This window comes from Anastrepha ludens, chromosome 3, assembly GCF_028408465.1.
Source record: "Anastrepha ludens isolate Willacy chromosome 3, idAnaLude1.1, whole genome shotgun sequence".
Taxonomy (NCBI): domain Eukaryota; kingdom Metazoa; phylum Arthropoda; class Insecta; order Diptera; family Tephritidae; genus Anastrepha; species Anastrepha ludens.
This window is the reverse complement of record NC_071499.1, coordinates 74,450,871-74,469,328: the sequence shown is the minus strand read 5'-3', so window position 1 is coordinate 74,469,328 and position 18,458 is coordinate 74,450,871. Positions and strand designations below refer to the sequence as shown.

At 36.5% G+C, this 18,458-nt stretch overlaps 1 protein-coding gene across 1 annotated transcript; it reads left to right on the top strand.

Annotated features, from left to right (window-relative positions):
* Nucleotides 1-10,696: 10,696 nt before the first annotated feature.
* On the top strand, nucleotides 10,697-14,191 carry LOC128858216 (neprilysin-4-like). The gene has a single exon (XM_054094290.1). It carries the CDS (start codon nucleotides 11,011-11,013, stop codon nucleotides 13,045-13,047), a length of 2,037 nt encoding a protein of 678 aa, XP_053950265.1. The 5' UTR covers nucleotides 10,697-11,010; the 3' UTR covers nucleotides 13,048-14,191.
* Nucleotides 14,192-18,458: the final 4,267 nt, after the last annotated feature.

Genomic DNA, 18,458 nt, shown 5'->3' with positions numbered 1-18,458 from the left:
AGCCAACACTTACGCTCTGTTTGATTGTATGTTCTTCGAAAAAACTTTTTTAGAAGTTAACGTGATGGGAGAAAAAGAAAACTAAGCAGCTTCTTCTCTGTCAACGACAGACGCTATCTAAGGAGTCCAGCAATATTAGTTTTGTTATCAATTTGTTTTGAAGGCAATTGTAAGCCAAAACGCCAAGGGACCTAAATGTGTCCCGCCCAGCTTAGTTATTCACCAAACAAAAAACAAACATTTTTCTTAACCAAATTTTCTTGTAAATGAGAATAATAACAGACACGCAAGCACGCTTGAAATACGCTTAAAATGTGCTCGAACCATTTTTTTTTCAGCTGAACAATTATGGAACTAGATCTAAACTAGTCCCCATTACACTAGTCCCACGTACACTAGTTTAATTGCACATACTTTTTTTTTATTAGTTCGTATTTTCACTGCACAAGTTTTCGTGGCGTTCATATGTGCCTAGTCATACCGTATGGTAGATATATAATATATTTACATGGAATTTTATGAGCGCCCTTTATGGCATACAAATGGATGATTATAAGGCAAAATGTAGACGACTTCATTACTATTATTAATGTTATTATTATTTTGTAGATGTAGTTATGCAAATAGAAGCAAAATTTCTCACATTTTTCACACATTTTGAGTAAATTGCAGGCGGAGTCGAAAGTAGCAAACTAAACAAAATAAAATATAACTTAGGCTTTTATGAAACGCAATATATGTACTATAGCTTCACATAGAGAATATGTACATTCACACATACGTACCTAATACATATAAAACTAAATAAAAAATTGACGGGTACACTTCTCTTAAATGTTTGGTCAAGGTTCTCCTCCTATTTGTGGCGTGCGTCGAGGTGTTGTTCAACAAATGGAATTTTAAGCTGACTTCGAACGGTAAATAGTTTTTCATGACGAGCTTTTTCCTCACAGAAATACACTCGGACCAATATTAGAAAAAACTTGTTCTATCTTTTTGGTGTGACATGCACGGAGATTCGAACCTAAGCACTCCCGAATGGTAATCACACACCTCCCATTCGGCTATGGCAGCCGTATATACATACGCATACATACACATGCAATCTGGAATTAGCGCGCAACTATTATTTCTACGTTTTAAGTTGTCGATGACTGACCTATAGCAAAAAAACAAAAAAAAAAAATTATTTGCTGTTGCAGCGATAAAACTACTGAGTACAGGTATCCCTTGTATAACGCGGTCTTATACAACGCGGTTTCGATATAACGCGATTTGGAAAAATTAGGGTTCAGTACAACGGGAAATTTAGGCTTATATAATGCGAAGGGGAAAATACATAATTATAAAATCTGGTAACACTAATTTGCGTACCACATATTTATAATATGTAATGTATTTTTAATGTAAACCGGGAATTACCCTTTTTTGCCTTAGATAGATAGAATAGATATTAATCTAGCACCTTATTACGAAATTGAAAAGGAGCTTAAAAAAACCACCCACCAAAAACTGATAACAGATTTTGCAATTATAAAACCAGTAGAAGAACCACAAGGTCCCAGAACGAGTTCCTTATCCAATAGCGAAAACTATGTTGAAGAAATATCTTCTGATGAAGCTATTGCTCCCCCAAAACGCCCACGTGCAAAGATCTTTGAAGACAGTGAAACAGATTAATTACCATATGAAGTTTGAAGAATAACAATAAAGTTTTTAATAAACCTTTAATTTGTTTTAGTTTGTTTTCAAATTTTTTGTTTTGTGTTTTTAATTGTAATATATTATAAAGTCTGAACTTTAGTATTGAGTTGAAATATATGTGCATCTGTTATTTTGTATGTATTTTATTTAAAAAAAAAACCTATTGGAACATAACCCCCAAATTTATATGAAAACTATGTTTTAGATAACGCGGAATTACATAACGCGCAATTCTTCTGGAACGTAACTATCGCGTTATACGAGGGATACCTGTATTTTAAATTCCATTTTTCTTTTAATTTTGATAAAATGGGACAAAAAAGGGCGAATATGCCGAGAAAGTCACGTTTAATGTAGATGACGTCCGCTCACTTGCATACAAATATCTACATCTATAATACCGCTTAATCGTTCTTCTATTGGTTTTATGATATATATCAAGACTAAGCTATGAATAGCTACCAAGCCGGAAAAATTAAAAGAAATTTCAATGATGGTATATTTAGGGCGTTTAAGCTTTTAATCGATGGTCATTTGATTTCAGTTCTTGCACGAGCTGTATTTTATAGGCACGTTAGCCAAGTTCCTCACAAAAAATCGACCACGTAGTCGAAGGACATAGGCCAACAAGGTGAGAACTACGACGAATCGACATTTCGGCGTCTTCTTGAACACTTCTGTCTATGAACTTCGCGAATAGATTTTTCTTTTTTTTTTAAAGTAAATTTAATATTTTTAGTTTGCTTTTCATTGCCAGTGGCTATACCAACTACAACTGTGGTAATTCGCATTATTGAGGTAAAATTTATGTGCGATATCTTATCTACATTTTCATAGCGCTTTCTCGAGAAAAAAAATTTCGCATATAGTCACTTATGGTTCCAATGGAATCGAGGCAGCATGTTGACTTTTTCTTATATCACCAACATAATCTCAGTTTTATCAGAAACAAAGAGCTGTCACACCCTCGGTTATGTCAGCACATCAGCTGGTTCCTTCAAAAGCGCTTAGAGCTGGTTGACGGTCTGCTGGTACAGGACAAGAATGACAGAAAGAAGATTGCGCCTATCAGAGAGCACGTGACGTCACATTGGTACAGTATTGCCAACTCTTTGATCTTCATAATAAATTTCGTACTTTTTATATCTAAAATATAAATACTTTTGAGTTTGTGTTTGTGCCTTTTTTTAATTTAAAGTTACAAAAATGTTAAGTTAAGAAAAAATTTTAATAAAAAAAGGCCAAGAAAGGTCACTTTTGTATTTGAAGCTAATGTAATCATTCACTTAAAAGGGGAATACCAAAAATAATCGGAAATGGGGGGGAAAAATGGATGGAAGAAAAAAATAAATAATATATATTATATGTTTACTGACACACATCCCTCTAGTTTTTTCAGAAACCTTTTAAGAATCTTAAAAAGTGTTAAAAATGGATTACTTTTTGAAAACAATTAATGAGTCTTCATGAATTATTTCATTAAGAATATTGTGTCAAATAAAACTCATAGTTCTTTATTGATTTAAGTAATTTAAATATTCTGTTAATTTTTAAAATGGTCTAAGTCAATTACAATTTTAAAAATAATATTTTCGTACGAAATTCACACAAAATTTAATTTCTCTAAAAAATGTCGGTCAATCAAGACTAATACGATTCTAATGTCTAAAATTGTTGATTTATTCAAATTCAATTCATTAAATATCTCGAAACAAGAAATATATGTACGCCTTAGCCCATTTTCATAATTTCACGTACACAGTACCTTCACTTTTATTTCATTTCTTCTTTTTAAATTTGCAACGAAAGGAGTTTCACTTTAAAGGCATGCAACTTCTCGGATTGATTTTCAGCATACCTTTTTCATTCGCGCCCCATGCGCAATTTTTACCCTTAGCAGCTCTACCTTAGCTGCATTTGCTGCTCATCTGCTAGTCAAGACTATGAGTAGGCACCACAATTTCCAAGCCATTAATAGGCTTGAAAAAATATGTCTAATAATTACAGAAATACCTCCTTTCAATGCGACATACATTTCTTATTCAAGCAAATCAATGAAATATGAACAACTAAGCAAATCATCTTATCATTCACCCATTGCGTTAAACTATACCACTTAATAGGCATGCCAGTATAAACAGCAATGATTTTCCTTTAGGAGCAAGTAATCTGCAAAATATTACGCCTTCTTGCTTGCATGTGTACGTAGGCAGAGGAGTTCTCTAGGGATTTATTTGTACTTATGCATGCATCGTTAGCGTTTGCGCAAACTAATTTTCCAGACTCAGAAAGCTTAAATATTGATTAGTGATTTAGCACTGAGTATGTATAAATGTATATACAGGGTGAATACCTATACACAGTCATCGCATTTGCTTATTTATACTGAGCTTAGGTAAACAAGTGGAATAAGTATTTCACTATATATAAATATGTGGTTTGCGCCAAAAGGAGTTTTTCCAAGCGTCTGCGAGTAGCAAATAAGCAATAAACCTCTTATTGCTTATACTATAAGGCCTTCCAAGTTCGCGTTTCTATTTATTAGTACTTAAGTTTCAGCACTGTCACAATACGATGGAGTATATGATGAATATGTAAAGCCTCTATTTATATAATTGTGACCGTTTATTTTATGTATCGCACAATGTCGTAATTAGTAACTGAAAATAGCAAAATATTATACAATGTAAGGCGTTGAAAAAATGAAAAAAATTGAGTTTGAAATACCAAAAATATTATTAATATTTATTGCATCCCAAAAAGGAGTAATTTACATTAATTGGCGACAGGTTAGCTGCAAGCCAATGATTTATAATATAATAACAAAATACATAGTACAAATATTACAATTAAATATAAGCATATAAATATTATATAAAATAGTTAACAATTTTACAAACAAGAAAAACGTTAACTGTAAAAAGTTTCAGACTATGTATTTTTTTTTTTGTTTACTTACATTGCAACTAGTAATATAGTTAATAAATTATAAACTAACGAACAATTTGGATTTAATTTTGTGCAATACAACTGAATTTAATACTACTCTGCCCAAGGCTTGCAGATAAGTGGGCTACTGCGTGAGTTGGTGCGGTTTTTTTCATTTCAGCCTTTCTTTCCATTTACCGGGATCAATTAGGGCTGAGGCTTCGCTATTTACATGGTAGCGTAGTCTTTCCATATGAGACTTTGATCGTTTATGTTGATCGAAGTGGCAACTGATTCGATGCCAAGGTCGTGTTCAATATCGGTGTTGCGGACGTACCAAGGTGCATTAACAGCGCATCTTAGTACCTTATTTTTGAATCATTGTATAGATTTTATAGTGGTTGAGTTTGACCAGCGCCATAGCGGGATTCCATAGGTCCAAATTGGTTTAAGCACCTGCTTATATAAAAGAATTTTATTGTATAGGGATAAGGCTGATTGGTTGCCCATAAACCACTACATATTTCTAAACCTGATTTCTAACTGTTATTTTTTCTTTTTAACATGAGCATTCCATCTAAGCTTGGTATCTAGTGGCATACCTAAGTATTTGGCGTTGTTGTGATACGGGACTTGCACGCCGTTTATGTATAGTGGCAGATATTGGATTTTCTTCTGTGTGAAGTCTAACTGAACTGATTTTGTTTCATTTAGTTTCATGCGCCATTTAATGGTCCACTCTGAGATTTCATTTAAAAAAATTTGAAGGTTTTTGATTGAGTCAAGATGGCTGTGTCGTCAGCAAAAATCGCTATGGATCAATTTGTGTCATTAGTCAAATCACATGTGAAAAGAATATAGAGAATGGGCCCCAGCACGCTGCCCTGTGGGACGCCAGTTTTAATTTCCTTAAGTTCGGAATATGTGTCTTCGTATTTTATTTCGGAGAAACGATCCGATAGGTACGATTTTAGAATATTAAAATATTGTGTTGTTAGAAGCGCATTTATTTTATTGAGGAGCCCACCGTGGCAAACTTTGTCAAACGCCTTAGACACGTCCAGAAAGACAGCAGAGCACACCTTTTTATATGACTAAGTAAATCTGCTTTAGTAAAGTTGCTTTCTGCATGTTGAAAATTAAAGATTCTGGGAGTTAAAGAGTTGTCTAATTTGAGCATTACTTCCTTTTCTAAATATTAAGTATGTTTAGAGGTGTTTGTTCTGCTTGTGCATCAGTGCTGAGTACGATGCCGGAGCACTTGTTTAGCAACTTCATCTTCCTCCCTCTTTAATCAAGATATATATAAACTGTTCTTAAGTATACAATAATTTTGTAAAAGTTATGGGCAATCAAAATCACATCTTTCATTTCATCTAAAATGTTGCGAAAATATCAGAAGCTTCAATTTAATAATTTTATATTATCACTTATTAACAAATAATGAATGAATTTTTTACCCAAGCCCCAGGCCTTCCAATCGCTATGTAAAATCGGTCGCTATGTCAGAAAATCTGTGGAACTTTTTCCAGTTCCAAAAAATTTCAAGATATCTTCGCTATATTAAAGAAACAAAAGATAGCTTACAAAAATGTGTAATATCTCGAGAGCCCGCTATTCGATGAGAAAAAGTTGACGGTAATTAAATTTGCTATATTTCACTTTTGCTTAAGTTTTAGTTAAAATTAAATATTTTGAAGCTATCTATAAAGCAAGGAAATGATTTTCGTAAAATTTTTTGTATGATATTCTTTGATTAATTTTATATGAAAAAATTTAATTACCAGCGTGATCTAAATTATTTTTCATCAACACTGTAAAGACTGAACTTAACAGATTTAACTACAAGGCATACGCCTATAATTACTTTAAAAGTGTTTCATGGCATAGAATTACTGTTATAAATAAAATGAAATGAAAAAAGTTTGTATCAAGAGAAAACATCCTCTGGCAAGGGCCGATCTTGAATGTGAACCACACCTAAACGTCTAGTTTTTTTTGCAATTCATTTGACACTTTTCAATTTCAGACTAACTCAATTTGAACGATGGAAAGATACACAACCGAGCAACGTGTTACAGTTATTCAGGCTTATTATGAAAACGGGCGTTCAAATCAAAATGCATATCGCGCACTTCGTGAAGAAAATCATCTTCAGTGATGTGGCACATTTTCACCTCAGTGGATTCGTCAATAAGCAGAATTGCCACATTAGGGCGAATGATAATCCAATAGTGATTGCCGAAAAACCAATGCACCCACAAAGAGTGACCGTTTGGTGCGGTTTATGGGCCGGCGGCATCATTGGGCCGTATTTTTTCCAAAATGAGGTCGGTCAGGCATTTACTGTAAATAGTGTTTGCTATCGTGAGATGATAACGAACTCTTTATGGCCCGAATTGGAAGGTATGGATGTGGACGATATGTGGTTTCAACAGGGCGGTGCCACTTGTCACACACCTAACGAAACAATGGCTCTTTTTCGCGAAAAATTTGATGGCCGAAGAATCTCACGTCGCGGCGATGCCAATTGGCCGCCAAGATCAAGTGATTTGACACCGTTGAACTTCTTTCTTTGGGATTATTTGAAAAAAAAGGTGTACGTCGACAAGCCAGCAATAATTCAAGAGCTAAAGGATGAGATAATTCGGCACATTAACGGCATAGAACCTCAATTATGTCTCAGCGTCATCGAAAATTTGGACCATCGGATGGAGGTGTGCCGCCGAGGCCGCGGCGGCCATTTGGCCAATATTTTGTTCCATTATTGAGGCATACGAATGTTATCATAATGAAGAGCAATGACAATAATTTCCTAAAAAAATTGTATTTTATTCAAAATCAACACCGGCCCTTGAAAGTTAGCCACCCTTTATAAGGGTCTGAGAAGTTTGAACTGTTCTGTCTAACAAAGCCTAAGATCGAGTACGGTTTTGAGATAATATAATTGATATGACTAGAGAATGAAAACTTAGATTCAAAAATTACTCCAGGGACTCTGATCTCGATTGTGGGATAGCTCGTGACTTAGAGTAAGTGACTTGAAAACATTTTTTTAAAATTTAAAGAGACACATGAGTATATGAACACTAAGAAGGGAGCTCATTACGGTCAGCCTGGAGTTCAAGCACGTCCTTTGGACTTTTTAGGAGTTTCTCTATTTTTGTATTACCCCAGTAAACAGATTAAAATATCTTATATTTGGCAGTTTTTTCCTGACCTTCAACACTGCTTCGAAGAAATAAATACTTATTTGTAGGCTGTCAGCACCCAACAGGGATGTAATTTGTAATGAGTTTCAAATTTAATCGCTTACTGACCGTAAAACGAATTTAAAAGCAATTTAATGCTAATTGAATAACTGTATTTCGAGAAAACTATGCAAATATCTTCACCTAACCGAACATATGTAATTGCAATGTAACACTATTCAGCCAAAATAATTTTCTAATTTATATCTACTAAACATATTTGCTTGAAAATTGCATAAGAATTTTCCCTTATCCTGAGGCTTACTACACTAGCCTCAAATCATCACATACAAGCAATGCATCATCTCATATATACAGGGTCGTCATAAATTTCAACTAAATACAAGGTGAAGTCCAAAATGAACAAGACTGACGTCATAAAAATGTTTTTGATGGCGCCATCTTTTTAATGAGTTTGTGTGTTGGAAGTTACATCCATAGCTGACTTCCAGTGAAAGCTTGGTGACATTCCGTTCAGTGGAAGCGAAATTATTGCGTCTAAAGTGTCATAATATTTGTATCATCGGTACAAAAATGAGGTTCGAACAAAGAGCTAATATCAAATTTTGTTTTAAAATCGGTAAAACGTTTAACGAAACATTTGAATTGGTGAAAAAAGTTTATGTCCATGATTTTCTATCTCTTGCCAGAGTTCCGCAGTGATTTACACGTTTCGAAGATGGTTGTGAGGACATAAATGACAATGAATATACGGGCCGCCCACAATCAGTAATCACCGAAAACTCCATTGAAGTTGTTCGTAAATTTGTGAAAGATGAACTAAAATCATAGCGAAATTGATGTAATCGGAGTTGAATATCTCCAAAACATCGATTTATCGCATTTTAACTGATCATTTGGGCTTACGAAAGGTCTGTGCACGTTTCATTCCGCACAAGTTAACTGAGGACCAAAAATTGCGCAGAATTCAATATTCGAAAGATCTCATTGAAGAGACGAGAACTTCCTTTACAACATTGTAACAGGTGATAAAACGTGGTGTTTCCAACATGGACCTGAAACTGAAGCTAAGCGTTAAAGTGCCGAATGGAAGGCCCTAGACGAGGCACCACCCAAAAAATAACGTTTGGAGAGGTCAAAAATCAAGTCGATGCTCATTTGTGCTTGCGATTCTAAGGTAATTGTGCACAAGGAGTTCGTGTTGGCCCATTGAACCGTCAGGGCAGTTTTCTATCTTGACGTTTTGAAGCGTTTGTTGTGTCGCATTCGTCGAGTTCGCCCTGAATACCGCGATGGAGGATTTGTCGCTTATTGCATGATAGCACCATCTCATCGATCCACTCTTGTGACTGATTTTTTGACTAGAAATCGCATTTTAACCATCAATCACTCACCGTATTCGCCTGATATGGCTGCATGGGACTTCTTCTTCTTCGGAAAATTGCATTTGGCCATGAAAAGAAAACATTTTGCGTTCGTATATGCCATCCAAAATGCTTTTACCGATATCCTAAAGGACATTCCGGTCAATGACCTGAAACACTCTTTCGAAAAGCTTTTAAGACGCGCAAAACAGTGTATCGAGACCAGAGGGGACTATTTTGAATACATAAACTCAGAGGTATCAGAACAAAGTTCCGGTCGTTTCTATTTTAGTTCAGTCTTGTTTACTTTGAACTTCACCTTGTATTGTGTTTTTTGGTGGACGATTACGAATGAGTCGAACATTGAACAAGGTTGATGAGAAATTTCATGAAACTTGTTCTGTCGAGGATAGAAAAAAGACTGGCAAATCAAACACTGAACGTCCTGTTGAGAATATTACTACTGTATTCTTGAATAAACTTCAAGATAGATGTATCGACGTTCTCAAAAATTCATTAGGCATTCATGAACGGACAGGATTTTATCTGTAGACGTGCTCGTAGTAGACACTTAAAAGAAGTAATTTTTCACATGCAATTATTAAGAGCCGTTTTTGAATAAAAATATTGAAACCTGAAAGAATTTAAAATTTTTGAATGTTTTATTTCAAAGCAACATCTAGGCGAAGTTTTGGAAGGACCATTTACTTGAAACTTACACAAAATTATATCAAAATTGAAAAGAGTACCTAACTGCACAATCGAAATTTTTCTAAAGATTCTGATTAAAAATTTTAAAATTTGTTGAATTTTTCTTAAATTTGTGCAAAGTTTGCAATTCGGAAGTATGTGGTTTTTTAAGAGAGTGAACTATATTTAAAAAAAGTTATTAAAACGAAATAAGACAGAAACAAATTCTCAAAACTGATCCACAAGTTATAGTCCTATAGTCTAAATAAAGTGAAATAATATTTTTTTTTTTCTACTTGAGCTAACAAGAGGAGCACCCTAATACGCATATAATATTTAAATATTGAATGCTTTCAAATGTACTTGCATAATTACAAATGCTTTGAAAACCGAAATGAACAGCCCACGCTTTCCGCTAGAAAAGCTTCAACAAGGAAATGCAATACATGTACTATACATACCTACATCCATCTGTGCATATGTACTTACATTTTTCAAAAAAAAGACATTAAACAATGAAATTACTTAAGAATTCTCGCTCATGAAAATCGGTTATCAATTGAGCGTGACAAATTTGTGCGATTGCGCTTACGCTCGCATTTTTCTACAGTGACTACAACGCGAATCGAACTTGATTGCGAAAGCGTTCACAATGGCAATAGAATGAACAACTGCCAGATAGAAATACTTTAGTCATCGGCGCTCATATATGTAGCTACTTAACCAGCTAATGCAAAGATGAACGTGCCCTTTTATTTTATGTATTTTCTACTTGCTCAGAATGGAATGGATAGGCAGCATTGATACATGTAACTAGCAACGATGCGCGCGATCGGAAAATACTCTTCAATAAAACGCTGAGACGGCAGAGCGACTCCAGTCGAATCGAACCGATCGTAAACAAAGCAAGGCCGCAAAGTCGGATCGCGCGTAATTCGTACAGTTCATTGCGAGACGAGAAACCATCTGGTTGTTATAAGCGGCCGGGAAAACGCACGCTTGCAACGCGATACGGCAATTATAAATTTTTAATCTTATTTATGGATTTTTTTGTTGAAAGTCGCGATTAGGGCGGTGAGTTTGCAATTTTCTCATCTACAAATATTTCAAAAATGCGCACATGCACGAGCATTACGCTACAGCTGCTGCATCTCTTGCACTTGCTGGCATTCCATCTGTCAACTGCCAGTGCAGCGCGCAGTATGAATCGCCAGCAATTGAAGACAATCGAGCGATATATGGATCCGAGCGCAGATCCCTGCAATGACTACTACCAGTATGCGTGCGGCAATTGGCAGTATGTGCACGCAGACGCCGAATATTACGAAACAATCGGGCTCATAGATTACAAAGTCGATCAGGAATATGCCCAATTATTGAACAGCGTACGCCGACGGCGCCGCCTCCGCATGGAACACACATTTGTGCGCAAGCTACTCGACTACTACAAGTCCTGTTTGACAGTGTACGCATATACACCACAGCTTTACTTGGATTGGCTGCAGGAGCACGAACAGCTGATATGGCCAACGGTATTACCGAGTGCGAGCCCCACACGTCGCGCGGGTAAGCGACATGGCAAAGGCAAGGTAGTGCATTACGATTGGCTGAACATGTTGGCGGTGCTGCGTAAGTATGGAATGAATGCAGTGTTCATTGAGGAGACGGTCATACAACGACGCGATAATGCACGCGCCTCTGCCATAGACTTGGACAAGCCTGTGCTGAATGGTGGATTTCAGCCAATGCCGCATAAGGGTTTTGAATTGATTATGGAATATTTGCGTGTGACAGATGAGCAACGCAAGGCCACTCTGTGGGATGCATTGCACGAATTTGAGGCGAAGCTGAAGAGTTTAGACTTTGTGGAGGACACCACCGAAGAGGGTGAGGAAAGTGCGTCGGCACAACGTGAAACGACTTTAGCAGAATTGAATATGCCATTTCTTACACGCTACTTGGACATTATACTGGAGCGTCCGGTGGATCCTTATATGAAGCTAACAATACAAAATCTGCCATATATGAGGCTACTGCTCACCGTGCTGGATGAGCATGAACCGGAATTCATCTGCCGTTACTTAATGCTGCGTTTTCTTTGGTACCTGAATATTGATGGACCGCGCAACTTCCTCAAAGGCGATTGTGTCTCACATACGCGCAGCATGATGCCACTTGCCATGACCTGGTTATATGAACGCCAGAATCCCGAACTTATCGATGAGAAGTCACACATTGAAATGCTTTTCCGTAAAATGTTGCAGCACTTCACCCAAACACTGCACAACAATGCTAATCAGTTCGATGCACACATCCTGCGCTTCTTGCAGGATAAAATCGATACGATGCGCATTAAAGTAGGTAATTTGCCACGTCCCGCCACCAGTCGTCAAGTGGAGACATTCTATGCAGAACTGGAAATTGAACCTAGAGAATTTTATGCAAATCATTTGCGTCTACTACAACACTTCACACGCGCCAAGCACAAGCGACTCGAAGAGCTGCTCGTACAAGATGACTCATTCTTTCACCTTGAAGATCCCGAAACTGGCGCTAGCTCCTCACCCTACTACCTGCTGCGCTCAAATGTTGTAATTGTACCACTCACACTACTACACACGCCCATCTATCATCCACAGTTGCATGAGATTTTCAAATATAGCTCGCTGGGCTTCCTGTTGTCTCACGAGATCACACACGGTTTCGATGACAGCGGTGTTGAGTTCGATAAGCGTGGCAATATGCGTGGCCCCTCCGATCGCATCAAATCGAATCGAATATTCGATTCGAATCTGAATTGCTTGCGTTCGCGTAATCCACAAATTGTCGATGAGAAAATCGCCGACGTGAGCGGTTTGCGTTGGGCGTACGAGGCCTATTTCAATAGCATCAATGCCAGCAGCAACGCTAATGCCCGCCCACTGCACTTTACCAGCCTATCGCCGGAGCATGTGTTTTTTCTTAATTTCGCACAATTCTTCTGCGGTTCACCGGCGACCAGCGCACGTGAGTTGGAGTTCAGCGAACATGGCTCGGATAAGGAGCGTGTTTTGGATGCATTAGCGAATTTCGCTGAATTCGGACGCGTCTACGATTGCCCAATGGGCAGCCGCATGAACCCGCAACGAAAGTGTCAACTTTGGAGATAGCAGCAGACAAACGTATGACTGAAACAACGACAAGTAATTTAGAGCTGCAAAATATGGGCGCTTGTGTGGGTTTTGGTGTGTGTGTGTGTTAAAACGAAATCAATGTATAAATAGGTGTAAGTGATCGCGCGTGAATGTTGATACTCGTGTTAGCTAACTAAATTATTAAGCTGTAAATAAAATAATTTTAGGTATAATTAAAAATTAATTAATATTTAAATGTGAAATATTGAAACTAACGCTTAAAGTGCATAAATTCTCAGAAAATACTTAAATTTAATATTCGCCAAGTATGTGTGTGAGTGTGTGTGTATTTTATTTTGTCGGTAGTGAAAACTGTAAGCTTGTAAATAATCTATAATACCCCACGTTTTAAGATGTAATAATTCGCTTTCAATAAACAAAAAGTTGGTACAATCAAATCATACAATCACAAGTGTCTTATCAGTTTATTTAACCGCCTCATGCCAGCGCAATCTTCTATGCATTCCAATTCCATTGAAGATGAAACGTCTGAATGGTTTTGAAACAGTTTCCTGGTATAATATCAGTGAGTGTATGTGCGTATATATGCATTACATGTGTGTACAATATTTTGTTGATGCCGTTTTTTTACTACACACGACTGGACCTAATAACCTCCAACATTAGTTTTGTTTGATTTATTTTCATAATTTTTTCGCCATGAAATGCCAAACTAAAAAATAGCACGACAGACTGATTTACTTTTATGAAATAGAACGAAAAAAACTATAGTGATCCGATGAAGATGAAGCTGCTGTTGCAAGCCAACAACTGAAGCTAAGTTATTAGTTATTAATTCAGTGCTTTTATAAGTGCATTTGATTGTTTTTTTTTTTGTATGGAACAAAACGAACTATTGTATTCTCATTAGAGAAGCTAGTATTAGCGGAGAGTTGTACTATCGAAACTTCGGGATATTTTTAAATTAAGTTCGGGACCAGACATTCACGCCAGGATGCAACTTGGGGCTGCATTTTTAATATGAGAGCTAATAAGTCATCCGATCCAAGTATCATAATTTGCGCATTGTCGTAAATGTGTCTAAAAATTGGTTTATTTGTAGGCTTGAGTGTAAAAAACTGAAAAAATTTAAAAAAATGGAAGCGAAACTACAAATTCAAAATTTATTGAATGTTGAAAAAATTAGTACCTAATCTTTTTAGTACTAAATCTATCAAAGGAAAATATATATAATAATATGTAATAGGAAAAAAGGTTTTAAAAACCATTTGAGAAAAAATTTCGAAAAAAGTTTACAAATATGAAATTTAATAAATGTTGGAAAATTTAGTATTTTTTAGTACTTAAATATATTAGTATTTTTTAGTACAAAATATATTACCAATAATAACAAGTAATCTGAAAACATTAAAAAAACACGATTTAAAAAAAAATTTGGAAAATATTTTTTATATTTATTATATTATTATTATGTATTATTTATTTTTCAATTTACAAATTTGAAATTTATTGAATGTTTAAACATTTTGAATTATATCATTTTAGAACTTAGACCTTTTAAAGCAAAATATATTATTTATAATAAGAAGTAAGCTCAAACACTAAGACCACGTTTCAAAATTTTTTTTTTTATTGTAATTTTACAAATTTGAAATTTATTGAATGTTGAAAAATTTTGTATTTTATCTTTTTTAGTACTTATATCTTTTACAACAAAATAAATAGGGCTCTTTTTAACCTTAACATTTTTTTTTTAATTTTTTAGAATAAGATATACTTTTAAAAAATTTTCCTTTTGGAAAAAATTCCATAATTTTATGAAAAGTTTTCGGGTAACATTTGTTTTAGCCACTCTTCAGACTGTTTCCATTAATAGCTGAGACTATGTACAGATATACGTCAAAATTTCATAGAGGGATTCGCACAACTTTTCGGGTTGTATTCAAATACCTACGGCGATCTAATGAAAGTATCGTATGATATATGTGCTTAAGAATGTGAGTAGCACCGCACCGATCGAGTACGTATTCTAGAGCAGTATTCTGTGCTAATTTTAAAATGTTATTTCCCTAAAAAATTTTATAAAAAAATTTTATAAAAAAAATTTTATAAAAAAAATGTTTATTAAAAAAATTTATAAAATTAAAAAAAAATTATTTTTAATCAAAAAATCTTCCCTTTTTCTAAAAAAATATTGGAGGTTGAATTAGTTTTAAAGGATTTTTTCGAAGATTTGGGGCTTTATTGTGAAAAAACGGTACAAAATATTTTATTCGAAGTATTGGCCATCGCTAGCTACAACTTTCGCCCATCTTTCGGGCAATTTCCGGATGCCGTTTCTCCAAAATTCTGGCCGCTGCTCGTACGAGGAGAACCGCTGGTCCGCCAAATCGAGACTCATATGCCGGAACAAATGATAATCGGAGGGAGCTATGTCTGGACTATACGGCGGGTGGGATAACACTTCCCAGCCAAGCGTTCCAAGGTATTTTTTGACAGGTTGAGCAACATGCGGCCGAGCGTTGTCATGTTGCAAAATAACCTTGTCGTGCCTTTTTACCGTTTCCGGCCGTTTTTCTTTCAATACCCGGCTTAAACGCATCAATTGCAGTCGGTAACGATCCCCCGTGATTGTTTCGCCCGGTTGGAGCAGCTCAAAATATACGACGCCGACCTGATCCCACCAAATGCAGAGCATGATTTTCTTGCCGTGAATATTCTGCTTGGCCGTGGACGTTGATGCGTGGCCGGGCAAACCCCATGATTTTTTGCGTTTTGGGTTATCGTAGTGGATCCATTTTTCGTCGCCAGTCACCACCCGATGCAAAAAACCCTTCCGATTTTGTCGCTCGATCAGCAATTCGCACGTAAAAAATCGCCGTTCGACGTCGCGCAGCTTCAACTCGTACGGGACCCAATGTCCTTGCTTTTGGATCATTCCCATCGCTTTTAGACGCTTGCAAACGGTTGATTTATCAACGCCCAATGATTCAGCAAGCTCTTCTTGGGTTTGGCACGAGTCCTCGTTTACCAATTCCCCCAATTCCGCGTCCTCGAACTTTTTGGGCCGGCTAAGACGCTCCTTGTCTTCGGTGTGAAAATCACCACTTTTGAATCGTCGAAACCAGTACTCACATGTTGAAATCGACGGAGTATGGTCTGGGTAGGCCTCCTGCAGCAATTCACGGGCTTGGGCTGTATTTTTTTTCAAATTGAAGCAGAAAAGCAAAGCTTCCCGCAAATTGCGTTTCGACGGCACGAAAGTTGACATACTCGGAGCACGAAAACACTGCGTTGTTTATACTTCAGCGAAATGACAGATACTGATAAACAAAGCCTAGGGATGAGGGATATATATTCAGTATTGCCAACGCGATAAAGTGATAAATAGCGCCATCTGTGTGCCACCTTTAAAACTAATTCAACCTCCAATAGTATTTTTTTCATTTGTTTTAAAATAAAATATTTCGCATTAAAGCACTATATCAGACATCTTTTTTTGTCGGGACAACTAGCAAGTGCAGCACTCAGACATTAATTGAGTCCATTGTACTACACTTGGATTCTCTTTTAATTTTCTTTAAATCTACCCGATCTCCGAAGAAATCTGAGTAGATCTTGTAGCGCCAAGGAGACAAGATGGTCGCTTCTTAACACATCAGTGCCAAAGACCTCAAACCTGATTCGAGCGAAGGCGGGGCAGACGCATAAGCTGGGCAGAGTAAACTGCCTGAGATGCTCACCCTTTCCATGAGCTTCGCCCACAGAGGATGAGCCTTCAGCGACTTCTGACGTATGCGCAATTCCACCAGTCGTTCGAGACCTTTCAGCATGAAAGAAGCCATGCTGATAGATCTAAAGCTTTTGCGGATGGTGTAGTTGTGAAGATACAACAACATCCTTTGGGATGAAGCGACCCTCACCATCCTCCAAGAGTGTGGCATGTAAGCCAGTGCCAGGCATGCAGAGAAGATTTTCTTCAGGGCTGCTGTCACGGACTCCGCGCCTTCCTTCAGCATGGCAGGATATATGCCATCTGGTCCGGGCGACTTGTAGCCGCCAAAAGATGTGATGGCAAATCGAATGGCGGCCTCATTCACCACAGATCTGGCAACATACCAGTCATGCCGAGAAGGTATAGCAGCTCTGACAACCGCCTTTGTCAATAAGAGGTGTTGCCGGCTGATACTTATCTGATTACCAGGAGATCCCATCAGCTAGCTGCATGTCTCACTTTGCTCCCCCGTGAAGGAACCATCAGACTTTCTAAGTGACCCCAGCTTTGCAGTTGGGTACCTTTTCAGGATCCTAACCAATTTGGCTGTGTCACTCAGAGATTCAATACCGCTGCAGAATTCCCTATATGAGGCTCTTTTCGCTTCCCGAATAAGCCTCTTGTAGTTCTTCTGAGCATCACGGTATCGCTCCCAGTCCTCAGCAAGGTTAGTCTTGAGAGCCCGGTTTAGAAGCTTTCTCGACTAACGCCTCAACATCTGGAGCTCTCGATTCCACCAAGGAACGAGATATCGATTAGAGAGAGGTCGAATTGGTCAGAAATCTTACTCGCTGTGCATTTTGTAGCGCGTATTAGCACAAGTCTTTTGGCACTACACGAATTATTTTATTTCTCTTTCGTTGGGTGAAATTTAGAAATGCTTAATTTATTTTGAGGTCTGTCCACAAAAACTGTATTAATGATATAGACTAGGGTTCCATTTAATAGGTTTATCCATTAGAAGCTAGAATATCTAAATTTTCTTTTTCTTTTAATTTTGTTTTAATTAAAGGTTTAATAGAATATTCCGTTCTTCTAGAAATAATTAGTTTTAATATACCTTAATTTCTAGCCATTCTCGTTAATTTTTGATCATTTTTTCCTTCAAAGTGTTATGCATTTTTTCCATATAAAATTAATATACGGAGTAAATGCGAAACAGCGTTAGGGCAAAAATTATCAAGCATCAACTTCAAACTTTCATTTTGTGATACTAAAATTGAATAGTCTTTAAAGCTAATACCAAAATTTAAAGAAAAATACTTATTAAGAGTTTTGAATCTTGTACAAAATTTTAAACTTGAGTTGTTATAGTTTTAGCTTTGAATGAACTATATTTTTATTAAAAAAAAAAAATTAAATAAAAAACAAATATGTAAATAGTCAAAACTCGACTAGCTAAATCCAATATGACGAAAAACTGTGGCTGTCAAAAAGCTCTGGTTATTTTCGGTTTCCAAAATTTCATGAGCATGCAAATTTCATTTTGATTCTTTAGTGTCGACCAGACTTGTGCATTTAAAAAGAAAATCTGATGCCAACGTTAATGAAGTAAAGAAGTTGTCGGTTATTACATTTCTTCCTTTCCATTAACACTTATCCTGTATTCAAAAAAAGTAACGTACGTGACATAAATGGGTAAATTTTGCCC

Bases quoted from the DNA above. Each gene is read 5' to 3' on its own strand.
- LOC128858216 (XM_054094290.1), top strand. From the start codon at position 11,011: ATGCGCACATGCACGAGCATTACGCTACAGCTGCTGCATCTCTTGCAC.